The 13,515-nt window shown below is 45.2% G+C and overlaps 1 protein-coding gene across 26 annotated transcripts in view; it reads left to right on the top strand.

The window, feature by feature from the left end:
- ELN (elastin) overlaps positions 1–13,515 on the top strand; it is a 338,132-nt gene that overhangs the window by 197,930 nt on the left and 126,687 nt on the right. For 24 of the 26 annotated variants that reach the window (XM_085649705.1, XM_085649701.1, XM_085649703.1 and 21 more), the window contains exons 6-11: positions 3,210–3,386; positions 4,280–4,333; positions 4,570–4,761; positions 5,607–5,663; positions 5,758–5,805; positions 13,319–13,390. In XM_085649705.1, the coding sequence (XP_085505831.1) occupies positions 3,210–3,386; positions 4,280–4,333; positions 4,570–4,761; positions 5,607–5,663; positions 5,758–5,805; positions 13,319–13,390 (600 nt within the window). The remainder of the gene's footprint in view (positions 1–3,209; positions 3,387–4,279; positions 4,334–4,569; positions 4,762–5,606; positions 5,664–5,757; positions 5,806–13,318; positions 13,391–13,515) is intronic. The other 2 variants (XM_085649707.1, XM_085649706.1) reach the window with 1 other exon arrangement.

Here is a 13,515-nt window from a genome sequence, read left to right as displayed (position 1 = left end):
GGTTTCTTGCATTGCGGTACCACTGAGGGACGATTCATTCTCATCTGAGGACGACAGAGAAAGAGGCGGGATTGTAGAACCTCAGCCTCTACCAAATGATTGGGACGACTACGTCATACCCACTCCGTCACCACCTCCTCATCACCCTTTCGACTTACCTCCAGAAGACATAACCTAATAGATAGGACAGCAACACCAATTCACCTCCCCATTTCTGTCAAAGAGTCCCTTGTTTGTTTCTTAAAGTCATGGAGGCAACCATTGAAGTCAGTTCGGTCTATACTTATTATAGACTAAATTTGGCAAGAGGGTAAAAAAATTATGAACCCTACTACAGTGACGACTGTCCTTCCTCGTATTGATAAAAAGTACAGGACTCCAGAGGATTCCCCTGCATGCCTGAGAAGGTTTTGTTGCTCAAAAAGGAAAGGAATTCTACTCTCGGTATTTTATTTTTACCCAAGAAAACAGTGGAATGGAGACACATTCTGAATCTTAGGAAGCTAAACAAATTTCTCTGCAACCAGTCCTTTTGAATGATTACTTTCTCTTGACATTCTCCACCTCCTAAACAGTGCAGACTTCATGATATCTCTAGACCTGGAAGATGCATATTTCCAAATCCCCATTCACTCGAAACACTGCTAATATCTCTGCTTCATTGTAACTGGTACCCATTACCAAAACTGAGTCTTCCCATTTGACCTCAAGTCAGACCCTCGCATATTCCCCAGTAGCAGCCTCTCAGTAAACAAGGTCATCAGGTATTCCCCCTACCTAGACAAATGGCTGCTAAATGCTGCAACTTCAAGGCAAGCTGCCAGAGCTATGAAAGCATGCCTGTCACTGTTTCTCAAGCTGGGTCTCACTATAAATTGACGAAAATCATCAGCTACTCCCAGTCAAACGATGCAGTTTCTCGGAGCCGACCTGGATACAATCCAGAACAAAACCTTCCTCTCCCAGGAAAGACAAAGGAGACTAGCAGACTTGGCTCACTAAATCTAAAAAAAAGTATGTTTCAGTGAGGATTTTCAAATTGCTACTGGGAATGATTTCTTCCGCAATCAATCTTGTTCCTTTGGCATGCCTCAGAATGAGGCCATTACAGAAACAGCTGTGGCTCCAATGGATTCAATCAGAAGGGTCTTTCGATGACTTGATAACGATTAGCCCAAGGAATATAGATGCTCTAATGTGGTGGTCTCAGATATCTCATCTCTCTCAAGGTCACACATTTCTGCCTTTGGTACACGATTTTATAATCACCACGGACGCTTCTCTAGAAGGCTGGGTGGCCACTTACAGGACCTACAGATCCCACGAAAGTGGTCAGCACATCAGAAATCTATGCACATCAACAGCCTGAAGCTGAAAGCCATCTTTCTTACCCTGCAGGCTTTTTTCCCACGAATCACAGGATCCTAAGTGCCGGTCCGTATGGACAATACGAACAGCATCTATTATATAAACAAACAAGGAAGTACCAAATCTCTGACGCTATCTCGTGAAGCCTAAGAGTTTTGGAATAGGCTCACAACCCACAAGATATTCCTGAAGGCCGAGCATGTGTCCGGAGTGCACAACACCTTAGCGGACTCTCTTAGCAGTGTCAAATACAATTGCCATGCGTAGAAGCCAGCATTGGATCGCTTCGCAACAAATAGCAACACCAAATACTAGTTCTATGCCAGTTGATATCCCCTCCCAGGGTCTAGGGGTAATGCCCTTTTTGTCACTAATGTCCGAGATTTAGGCTTTCGCTTTTTTCCCCTTCACACTAATCCCAAAGGATCTCAGCAAAATGATAAATGGAGCACTTTTGCCTCATCTTGATTGCTCCAAAGTTGCCCAGGCAGCACTGGTCTACGGAGCTCTTCCTCCTGTCAGAGACCTGTCCTATTCAGCTACCAACAACACGAACACTTAACAATGAACCAAGATCAGATCTAACAGATCTAACATCCAGAGCCAGTCTCTCTCCACTTACATGCATGGCTTCTGAGTTTCATGAGTTTTGAGACCTAAATATCACTCAGTAATGTAGTGCTGTCTTATCCGAAGCACAAGTGGAAGACACCAGTGGAATATGCAAGCTGAAATGGAAAGAATTCTGTTCATGGTGTCACCGGAGAAATGTACACCCGTTAGATGCATCTCCAGAACAGATCTTGCCTTATCTCCTCTCACTGGCAATATCGGGCCTCTTGCATGCATCGGTCAAAGTTCACCTCATAGCAATTTCACAATACAGACAATCGGCGAAATCTCTCTTCCTCTCTGTTCTACTAGAGTGATAAAACAGTTTATGAAAGGTCTGTTCATGGCTTTCCCACCAGTGTGTGCTCCTCTCCCAGAATGGCACCTCAATGTGGTACTTTCGTAGCTCATGAAACAACAATCATGTTCACATAGTGTTCAAATCACACATGTGGTAGTAAAAGTAGGAGAAAATAAATGATTCATTTGTACTTGTTCTGTTCTTCTTTCTGAGTACGTGAGGTCTGTGTTTAGCAATTTGAGATTACATAACCGTGATATGGAACCCTCTACATCATTAGGACTCAATTCAATTAAATTAAAATATAAACAAAACTTTCTTATCTGTGCTGTGCCCTTCACCACGGCGGAAATATTGTTATATTCTATAAGAGGAGATGACGAGGATGATCGCTTGATAAATCAGAGTTGTGGTATTTGTACATAAAACCAAGCCACTTGGCGTATACACCAGCATTAGAAACACTGGACTGTCCCAGTAACTCTGACATAATAATATTCCAGCGAAGGATAGCAGGAAAAGAAATATGATTTTAAAAGCTACAACACACAATGGTGGTATACAATAAGCATCTGCATTGTAAACAATTATTTCTATTAAAGCCACTAGGCGATTGCATTAATACTAGGAAGACGAATGTGACATTTGTCAGCTGTAACAGGTACTTCTGAGATACTAAAAAATGTCTAAAGTTAAAATGTAATGCTGCAATCTTTCAAGAAACGCCTCAGCAGACTTTACAAATCAGCACTACTTGGTCTATGCCATGCCACCTAAAGTTACTTAAGTCAAACTTGAATTTAAAGTTATTGGTAAAATATTGTAACCATTTAGAAAACTGCTGTGTGGCCCATGAGGCATCTGAAAATTTCAGCCTGCTTGGCCTCTCTCTTTGTGTATTCTTAGGCATTTTATTTCTCTTTGACAGGCCCTGGAGCACAGCCAGGTGTGGTTTCTGGCGGTTTTCAGCCAGGCCTGTATCCTGGTGGCCTGCAGCCTGGCGCTTACCCCGGTGGTCTCCGGCCAGGTGTGGCTCCTGGAACTACATGGTCTGGTCAGGCTACTGGTGCACTCAAGTCTGCCTATAAAGCAGCCCTTAAAGCTGGTAAGTTACTAAAATTTGCTTTCCATTTATTGTTTAGTTTTGTGTTCCTGTGCTCCCTGTCCGTAGTATTGGCAGACCTATCAGTCAACTTTCTATTTATACAGGGGCTTTGCTTTGGAGGAAGTTACCTGTTGAATTTTAAATACATACATAAATCCCTAGAGTGATACACCTTAGTCTCTATGGGCAGGAAGCGGGAAACAGGATGCACCCGGCTACCAGCCTCTCGATAGCCAATTGCAACGCTGCAATGCAATGCAATGCAGCGTTGTGATTGGTATGAGCGCCGTGGACCGGTGCTCAGCCAGAGAATGGAAGGCTGGGCATGTTCTCCATGCAGGCTTTACTACAGCTTGCATGGAGAACATGCAAAGTGTGCATGAATGTTTGGCCGCCCCAGAGGGCCAGCCAAACATTCATGCGCACTTTAAGGAGTGCAAACCACTCCTCCCCTCCCCTGCTCGGTCAGCAGAGCAGCTCCGCCTGACCCGGACGCAAAGCTTCTAAGTGACACTGCTTAAAAGCAGTGGGGCGACGCTCATCCACCTTAGCAGAGAAGCCGCCACTGCTTCATATATATATATATATATATATACATATCAATGCGCCAGTACATGTGCATTGTCAGCGAGTGTCAGTCCTAGATTTGTAGACCTCTATATATCAACCATCCCAGATATACTTAGCCTACTTATAAGGAAACGCTGGTTGAAATGTATCTGTATATGTCAGTCTGGAACTGATGTCCCCTGCAGTCTTTATTTGCCTGTGTCATTGCGTTGCTTGTTAATCAGTTACCAGAACACTCTTTCTACCCTTGCTCAGTCTACCTGTCCTCCAAATAGGAAGAAGACTCCCCAGTCTATATGTAACACCTCTTCCTGTTTTTCCAGGTCTCATCCCAGGAGCTGGAGGCGGACAGCCTGGTGCTGGTGTTGGTGGAGTAGGTAAGTGACTTCAGGTCAGCTCATTAGTCAATGGTCTACATGCACATTTAAAACTGAGATAACTGGGCGGGGCATATGAACAAACATGTAACAGATGAATGTGTGGGAGGGAGGTTTTACTAGAAGGGTATTTAGGTGTGCCATTTAAGAAATAAGTCCCTAGATATTACCTTAAGTAAAGAATTCTAATCTTCTTCGCAAAAGAGTTGCTTGCATCTTCCTTTTCTCCTGGTCAGGTATTGGAGGTGTACCTGGCGTTGGAGGTGTTCCCGGCGTTGGAGGTGTTCCCGGCGTTGGTGGTGTTCCCGGCGTTGGTGGTGTGCCCGGCGTTGGTGGTGTGCCTGGCGTTGGTGGTGTGCCCGGCGTTGGTGGTGTGCCCGGTGTTGGTGGTGTGCCCGGCGTTGGTGGTGTGCCTGGTCTACCTGCAGGTAGCAATTACAGAGACTAAAAAATATTTTGTTTGTGGTGCTAAAGTCCATCCATTTTGTACCTATATGGCCCTCGTTACTAGTTCTTTTGGTGCTGTGATACCAGAAGCCGAAATTACTGATTCCACAGGTATTTCCACACCATAATATGTCGATTACAAGTTTTCTCCTTGAAATGGAGACTAACCACACTGACCCAGAAAAACCATGCCTGTTATGTGGTTTGCCCAACTCTGAGTAGGAAAAACAGACATTTTTCAGCCTGCTCTGTGCAGGCAAAAAGTGTCTGCAAAGGCGCAGTAAGGGGTGGCGGGGGTGATCAGGACAGCCCTCATCTGTTCCGAGGGGAGATTAATCTGACCTGACCCATGCTGCTTCGAGAGTTTGGTGGAGGCCCTGCTGTTCTGCTATCGGCAGCCCCTACAGCGTCAAAGACGGCCCAGTGTCTTGGGCCCCGACCTACTGGGTCCGGAGTTTGCACACATGATAATTCTACGCCCAAAGGCGCAAATCGCGGGTGGCTTGATTCCACGCCGAGCTGTCACTCCTGTGAAATTGTGCCAGGCATAATTAGGGCCATATCTGGTGTCTTTGCTTACCTGATCATTCCAGGCCTGGCGACACTTATAATAGTGGGTGCTCTCATTTCACTTGGAGCTATTGCTCCGGGTGAAATGGTGCCACTCCTAAAGAGGGCTTTGACCTGCATCTGGTGCTGTTTAAAACTCTCATTTAGTTTTCCAAAGCACAATCTGCTTCTCAAGAGGAATGTTGTGCTGGTGACTTTCGTTTCTGCTGCCTGAATATTTAATTTTTAAAGCATTCTGTATCGCGCTGTTTTTCAGGTGCTGTGGTTCCTGGGGTAGGGGCAGGTGTCGGGGGAAAGCCTGGAAAAGTTCCAGGTAGGTTTAATTAACCAAAATCTGAAAAGACTTTTAGAGAAAAGAGCATTTGTTCAGAAATCATAAAGTCTTAATGTCTCTCTTTCGTTTACAGGTGTTGGACTACCTGGAGCCTACCCAGGTGGTGTAGTCCCAGGGACTGGTATGTTTCATAATATACGATGCAATGTAACAGCTAATGTCTAATGTATTTTATATTACAACAAACATGTTTTATGACAGGACTTCACAGATTGGCCCTTGCTCTCTTGTGAGAACCTGGCCACTCTTCATCCTCTCGTGCAGTCACACAAACCATCATCATTTTTTATACTTTCTATTACACACCTGAGCTTGCTCCATCCTCATATAGACACAGGATCCTGCACACACCTCATCTTCTCATATCAAAATAGGAACTTTAGCATCCTTCATCCCTTTATATAGACACAAGAGCCTGAGCATATTTTATCTTCTCATAAAAAGCATAACCTGTGCATGCAAGACCCTAAACATGCACCATTCGCATATAGACAGAGGGGTTTGAGCTTTTTAATCTTCTCTTATAGACACAATAAACTGAGGATGCTTATTCCGGCCATGTCAACACTTGACTGTAGCAACTTCATCCTCTCAATAAGACTCGAGACCCAGACGATGCTTTAGCCTCTCAAACAAACACAAACACCTGAGTGAGCTTTGCCATCTCAGATAAATGTAGGAACATCAACATGCTTTATCTTCTCACTTACACTGAAGAGCCCGTTCGTATCTCAACCTGTGAAATGGAAGAAACAACCTGAGCGTGCCTCCATCCCTCTTTTGTATATAAGAACCTGAGCATGCCTCCTTCCCTCGTTGATATATAAGAACCTGAGCATGCCTCCATCCCTCGTTGATATATAAGAACCTGAGCATGCCTCCTTCCCTCGTTGATATATAAGAACCTGAGCATGCCTCCATCCCTCGTTGATATATAAGAACCTGAGCAGGCCTCCATCCCTCGTTGATATATAAGAACCTGCGCATGCCTCCATCCCTCGTTGATATATAAGAACCTGAGCAGGCCTCCTTCCCTCGTTGATATATAAGAACCTGAGCATGCCTCCATCCCTCGTTGATATATAAGAACCTGCGCATGCCTCCTTCCCTCGTTGATATATAAGAACCTGCACATGCCTCCTTCCCTCGTTGATATATAAGAACCTGCGCATGCCTCCTTCCCTCGTTGATATATAAGAACCTGCGCATGCCTCCTTCCCTCGTTGATATATAAGAACCTGAGCATGCCTCCATCCCTCTTTTGTATATAAGAACCTGAGCAGGCCTCCTTCCCTCGTTGATATATAAGAACCTGAGCATGCCTCCTTCCCTCGTTGATATATAAGAACCTGAGCATGCCTCCATCCCTCGTTGATATATAAGAACCTGCGCATGCCTCCTTCCCTCGTTAATATATAAGAACCTGCGCATGCCTCCATCCCTCTTTTGTATATAAGAACCTGAGCAGGCCTCCTTCCCTCATTGATATATAAGAACCTGAGCATGCCTCCATCCCTCGTTGATATATAAGAACCTGCGCATGCCTCCTTCCCTCGTTGATATATAAGAACCTGCACATGCCTCCTTCCCTCGTTGATATATAAGAACCTGCGCATGCCTCCTTCCCTCGTTGATATATAAGAACCTGAGCATGCCTCCTTCCCTCGTTGATATATAAGAACCTGAGCATGCCTCCATCCCTCTTTTGTATATAAGAACCTGAGCAGGCCTCCATCCCTCTTTTGTATATAAGAACCTGAGCAGGCCTCCTTCCCTCGTTGATATATAAGAACCTGAGCATGCCTCCTTCCCTCGTTGATATATAAGAACCTGAGCATGCCTCCATCCCTCGTTGATATATAAGAACCTGCGCATGCCTCCTTCCCTCGTTAATATATAAGAACCTGCGCATGCCTCCATCCCTCTTTTGTATATAAGAACCTGAGCAGGCCTCCTTCCCTCATTGATATATAAGAACCTGAGCATGCCTCCATCCCTCGTTGATATATAAGAACCTGCGCATGCCTCCTTCCCTCGTTGATATATAAGAACCTGCACATGCCTCCTTCCCTCGTTGATATATAAGAACCTGCGCATGCCTCCTTCCCTCGTTGATATATAAGAACCTGAGCATGCCTCCTTCCCTCGTTGATATATAAGAACCTGAGCATGCCTCCATCCCTCTTTTGTATATAAGAACCTGAGCAGGCCTCCTTCCCTCGTTGATATATAAGAACCTGAGCATGCCTCCTTCCTTCGTTGATATATAAGAACCTGAGCATGCCTCCATCCCTCGTTGATATATAAGAACCTGAGCATGCCTCCTTCCCTCGTTGATATATAAGAACCTGAGCATGCCTCCTTCCCTCGTTGATATATAAGAACCTGCGCATGCCTCCTTCCCTCGTTGATATATAAGAACCTGAGCATGCCTCCTTCCCTCGTTGATATATAAGAACCTGAGCATGCCTCCATCCCTCGTTGATATATAAGAACCTGAGCATGCCTCCTTCCCTCGTTGATATATAAGAACCTGAGCAGGCCTCCTTCCCTCGTTGATATATAAGAACCTGAGCATGCCTCCTTCCCTCGTTGATATATAAGAACCTGCGCATGCCTCCTTCCCTCGTTGATATATAAGAACCTGAGCATGCCTCCATCCCTCGTTGATATATAAGAACCTGAGCAGGCCTCCTTCCCTCGTTGATATATAAGAACCTGAGCAGGCCTCCTTCCCTCGTTGATATATAAGAACCTGAGCATGCCTCCATCCCTCGTTGATATATAAGAACCTGCGCATGCCTCCTTCCCTCGTTAATATATAAGAACCTGCGCATGCCTCCATCCCTCTTTTGTATATAAGAACCTGAGCAGGCCTCCTTCCCTCATTGATATATAAGAACCTGAGCATGCCTCCATCCCTCGTTGATATATAAGAACCTGCGCATGCCTCCATCCCTCGTTGATATATAAGAACCTGAGCAGGCCTCCTTCCCTCATTGATATATAAGAACCTGAGCATGCCTCCATCCCTCGTTGATATATAAGAACCTGAGCAGGCCTCCTTCCCTCGTTGATATATAAGAACCTGAGCATGCCTCCATCCCTCGTTGATATATAAGAACCTGAGCAGGCCTCCTTCCCTCGTTGATATATAAGAACCTGCGCATGCCTCCTTCCCTCGTTAATATATAGGAACCTGCGCATGCCTCCATCCCTCTTTTGTATATAAGAACCTGAGCAGGCCTTCTTCCCTCGTTGATATATAAGGACCTGCACATGCCTCCTTCCCTCGTTGATATATAAGAACCTGAGCAGGCCTCCATCCCTCGTTGATATATAAGAACCTGAGCGTGCCTCCTTCCCTCGTTGATATATAAGAACCTGAGCGTGCCTCCTTCCCTCGTTGATATATAAGAACCTGCGCATGCCTCCATCCCTCTTTTGTATATAAGAACCTGAGCAGGCCTTCTTCCCTCGTTGATATATAAGAACCTGCGCATGCCTCCATCCCTCTTTTGTATATAAGAACCTGCGCATGCCTCCTTCCCTCGTTGATATATAAGAACCTGCGCATGCCTCCATCCCTCTTTTGTATATAAGAACCTGAGCAGGCCTCCTTCCCTCGTTGATATATAAGGACCTGCACATGCCTCCATCCCTCGTTGATATATAAGGACATGCACATGCCTCCTTCCCTCGTTGATATATAAGAACCTGAGCATGCCTCCATCCCTCGTTGATATATAAGAACCTGAGCAGGCCTCCTTCCCTCGTTGATATATAAGAACCTGAGCGTGCCTCCATCCCTCGTTGATATAAGAACCTGAGCGTGCCTCCATCCCTCGTTGATATATAAGAACCTGAGCGTGCCTCCATCCCTCGTTAATATAAGAACCTGAGCATGCCTCCATCCCTCGTTGATATATAAGAACCTAAGCAGGCCTCCTTCCCTCGTTGATATATAAGAACCTGCGCATACCTCCTTCCCTCGTTGATATATAAGGACCTGCACATGCCTCCTTCCCTAGTTGATATATAAGAACCTGCGCATGCCTCCTTCCCTCGTTGATATATAAGAACTTGAGCAGGCCTCCTTCCCTCGTTGATATAAGAACCTGAGCGTGCCTCCTTCCCTCATTGATATATAAAAACCTATGCATGCCTCCTTCCCTCGTTGATATATAAGAACCTGAGCATGCCTCCATCCCTCGTTAATATATAAGAACCTAAGCATGCCTCCTTCCCTCGTTGATATATAAGAACCTGAGCAGGCCTCCATCCCTCGTTAATATATAAGAACCTGCACATGCCTCCTTCCCTCGTTGATATATAAGAACCTGCGCATGCCTCCTTCCCTCGTTGATATATAAGAACCTGAGCATGCCTCCATCCCTCGTTGATATTTAAGAACCTGAGCGTGGCTTCTTCCCTTGTTGATATATAAGAACCTGAGCATGCCTCCATCCCTCGTTGATATATAAGAACCTGAGCATGCCTCCATCCCTCGTTGATATATAAGAACCTGAGCATGCATCCTTCCCTCGTTAATACTCCTTCCCTCGTTGATATATAAGAACCTGAGCATGCGTCCTTCCCTCGTTAATATATAAGAACCTGAGCATGCATCCTTCCCTCGTTAATACTCCTTCCCTCGTTAATATATAAGAACCTGAGCATGCATCCTTCCCTCGTTAATACTCCTTCCCTCGTTCATATATAAGAACCTGAGCAGGCATCCTTCCCTCGTTAATATGTAAGAACCTGAGTGTGCCTCGTTCCCTCGTTAATATATAAGAATCCTGAGCAGGCCTCCTTCCCTCGTTGATATATAAGAACCTGCGCAGGTCTCCATCCCTCGTTGATATATAAGAACCTGAGCAGGCCTCCTTCCCTCGTTTTTATAGAAGAACCTGCGCAGGTCTCCTTCCCTCGTTGATATATAAGAACCTGCGCATGCCTCCATCCCTCGTTGATATATAAGAACCTGAGCAGGCCTCCTTCCCTCGTTGATATATAAGAACCTGAGCATGCCTCCATCCCTCGTTGATATATAAGAACCTGCACATGCCTCCATCCCTCGTTGATATATAAGAACCTGCACATGCCTCCTTTCCTAGTTGATATATAAGGACCTGCACATGCCTCCTTCCCTCGTTGATATATAAGAACCTGAGCATGCCTCCATCCCTCGTTGATATATAAGAACCTGAGCATGCCTCCATCCCTCGTTGATATATAAGAACCTGAGCAGGCCTCCTTCCTTCGTTGATATATAAGAACCTGAGCAGGCCTCCTTCCCTCGTTGATATATAAGAACCTGAGCGTGCCTCCATCCCTCGTTCATATATAAGAACCTGAGCAGGCCTCCTTCCCTCGTTGATATATAAGAACCTGAGCATGCCTCCATCCCTCGTTGATATATAAGAACCTGAGCAGGCCTTCTTCCCTCGTTGATATATAAGAACCTGAGCAGGCCTCCTTCCTTCGTTGATATATAAGAACCTGCGCATGCCTCCATCCCTCGTTGATATATAAGAACCTGAGCAGGCCTCCTTCCTTCGTTGATATATAAGAACCTGCGCATGCCTCCATCCCTCGTTAATATATAAGAACCTGAGCGTGCCTCCTTCCCTCGTTGATATATAAGAACCTGAGCATGCCTCCATCCCTCGTTGATATATAAGAACCTGAGCATTCCTCCTTCCCTCGTTGATATATAAGAACTTAAGCATGCCTCCTTCCCTCGTTGATAAATAAGGACCTGAGCAGACCTCCTTCCCTCGTTGATATATAAGAACTTAAGCATTCCTCCTTCCCTCGTTGATAAATAAGGACCTGAGTATACCCTCTTCACTCGTTGATATATAAGAACCTGAGCAGGCCTCCTTTCATCATTAATATATAGGAATCTGAGCATACTTCATCCTCTCATTCAGAGACATAGGTCTGATGAATGAAGATCTGGTCGCAAAATCCTGGCTGCACACCAAGACCAGCATTTTTGCAGCCAGTAAAGATTTTTAAAACTAATAGGCAAGTTCTTAAAATTCTGAATTGTAGTGGGTCGGAATCTGACTTACCACACAAACATTATTGAGGGAGGTCGCAAATTGCGATTCACTACTATGGGAGGAAATCACAGGGATAGTGGCCTGTGAGGGTCAGCAGACCCCCATGTCTCTGATTGCTTTTAAATAAAGCAAACTTTTGTTTTAAAGGCACCATGTTTTACTCAAAGAAAATGGGACTGTGTTTAAAAAAGAAAAAGTTTATTTTTTTCTTTAACTGTTAGCAGTTTTACATTCGCCAAGGGGGTCCAGCTGGGACCACTTTACTTTTACAAATACATGACCACACTCTTTGAGGTGTCAGGGGAAAAAAAAGAATGGTTTGAGAATGGATTTCAGTCGTAAGGCTTTTTTACATAAGATACGGATTTGGTATTTGGAAGGGAGATGTGGACTTAGGCTTAGAATCCACCTTCCTTTATGAATATAGCTAAGTCTGAAATTTTGCAGACGTTAGCTGATGGCGATAACCACGGTTAGCGAGGCTTTTCACATCGCTATGGGTGTCCTTGGTCAGCTTGTTGACAGAGAGTAGTGCAGTTAGCGATATTTCCCATGTTGTTGTGAGAGGAAACGCCTTCTTTGCATCTCATTAGAGATGCGATGCGAGGTGTTAGTGGAACGGCGGATGACACAAGGACACGCGCTGATGCCTATTAGCGTGTCCTTGCTAATAGTGAGGTAATTCAATCGCCGCTTTTTGGCTGAAAACGGCCGTTAAAGCGGTGTTGTTGGCCTTGTTGATATGCCCCCCTATCAGCTCATCATTTCATATATGCATGGAATTTCGAGAAGCTCCATCCTGTCTTATAGACACAATAATATTATATATCCACTCCGACAGGCATAAGAAGCTAATAGGGTGACACACCCTCGTGCTCTCAAGCGTTCATGCAGGGGAAGTTGAGCGTTCTCCACTCGTTTAGAGGCAGAAACTAGTTTCCTTGTTAATCCGAATAGAAAGTCCTGGATCCTGTGCACCTTCCAACCTCTCACAAAAAGAGCGAATGCCCTCACTATGGGCTTAAAATAGGGACAGACATATGAACAAGCTTCAAACCGCCAGACACAAGGACCTCTCCTTCATGTAGCAAAGCTCGCACAGACAATAACCTGTTCACTCTGTAACCTTGAAGAGAGACAAGAACCCGTGTGCCCAGCCCTTGAATGTATCAAAGGCCGAGGGCCCTGTGGTGCTCTTTGCCACGTCTGCAGTTTACAGTTTCTCATAACGTTAAAACGTGTGACCTTATCAAAATGATAAGGAATCTGGAATTTGTTCAGTTTCTTACATATTAAAGTTACAAAATCTGGGCACCCGCGCTCAGGCGTAGTAGAGGTACTTTCATGTGTGCCCTACATAAAAACGTAAGGCCTGTGTCTCATACTAGAGCCCAACTCTCTCAAAGCTTTGCTACAAACAAGGAACTCTCCAATTCTTTTCCCCCAATCGCTTCAGGAATAGTGTCTGCTTAGAATAAATCTAAATCAGGATGGTTTGCAAGAGTCAAACGTGTTATGGCTCTGGAGCTCATACACTGCTTTTCTGGACCTGTGTTTCAGGAGTTCGCTACCCTGGTGTCGGGGTGCTGCCTGGAGTCCCAACAGGAACAGGAGTGAAGCAGAAAGTGCCTGGTAAGTGAAGGCGATGGGTGATAACACAAGATTGAGGACTGAATCTGGCGGGTGAAGAGTAGGGTGGACCAGATATTAAAAGGATATGTCATGGGAGATGGATATGGAGAGAAAGAGTGCGTGGG

Source organism: Triturus cristatus, chromosome 3_2 (genome assembly GCF_964204655.1).
Source record: "Triturus cristatus chromosome 3_2, aTriCri1.1, whole genome shotgun sequence".
Taxonomy (NCBI): domain Eukaryota; kingdom Metazoa; phylum Chordata; class Amphibia; order Caudata; family Salamandridae; genus Triturus; species Triturus cristatus.
The sequence above is the reverse complement of the archived record's forward strand: the minus strand, read 5'-3'. Positions and strand labels throughout refer to the sequence as shown.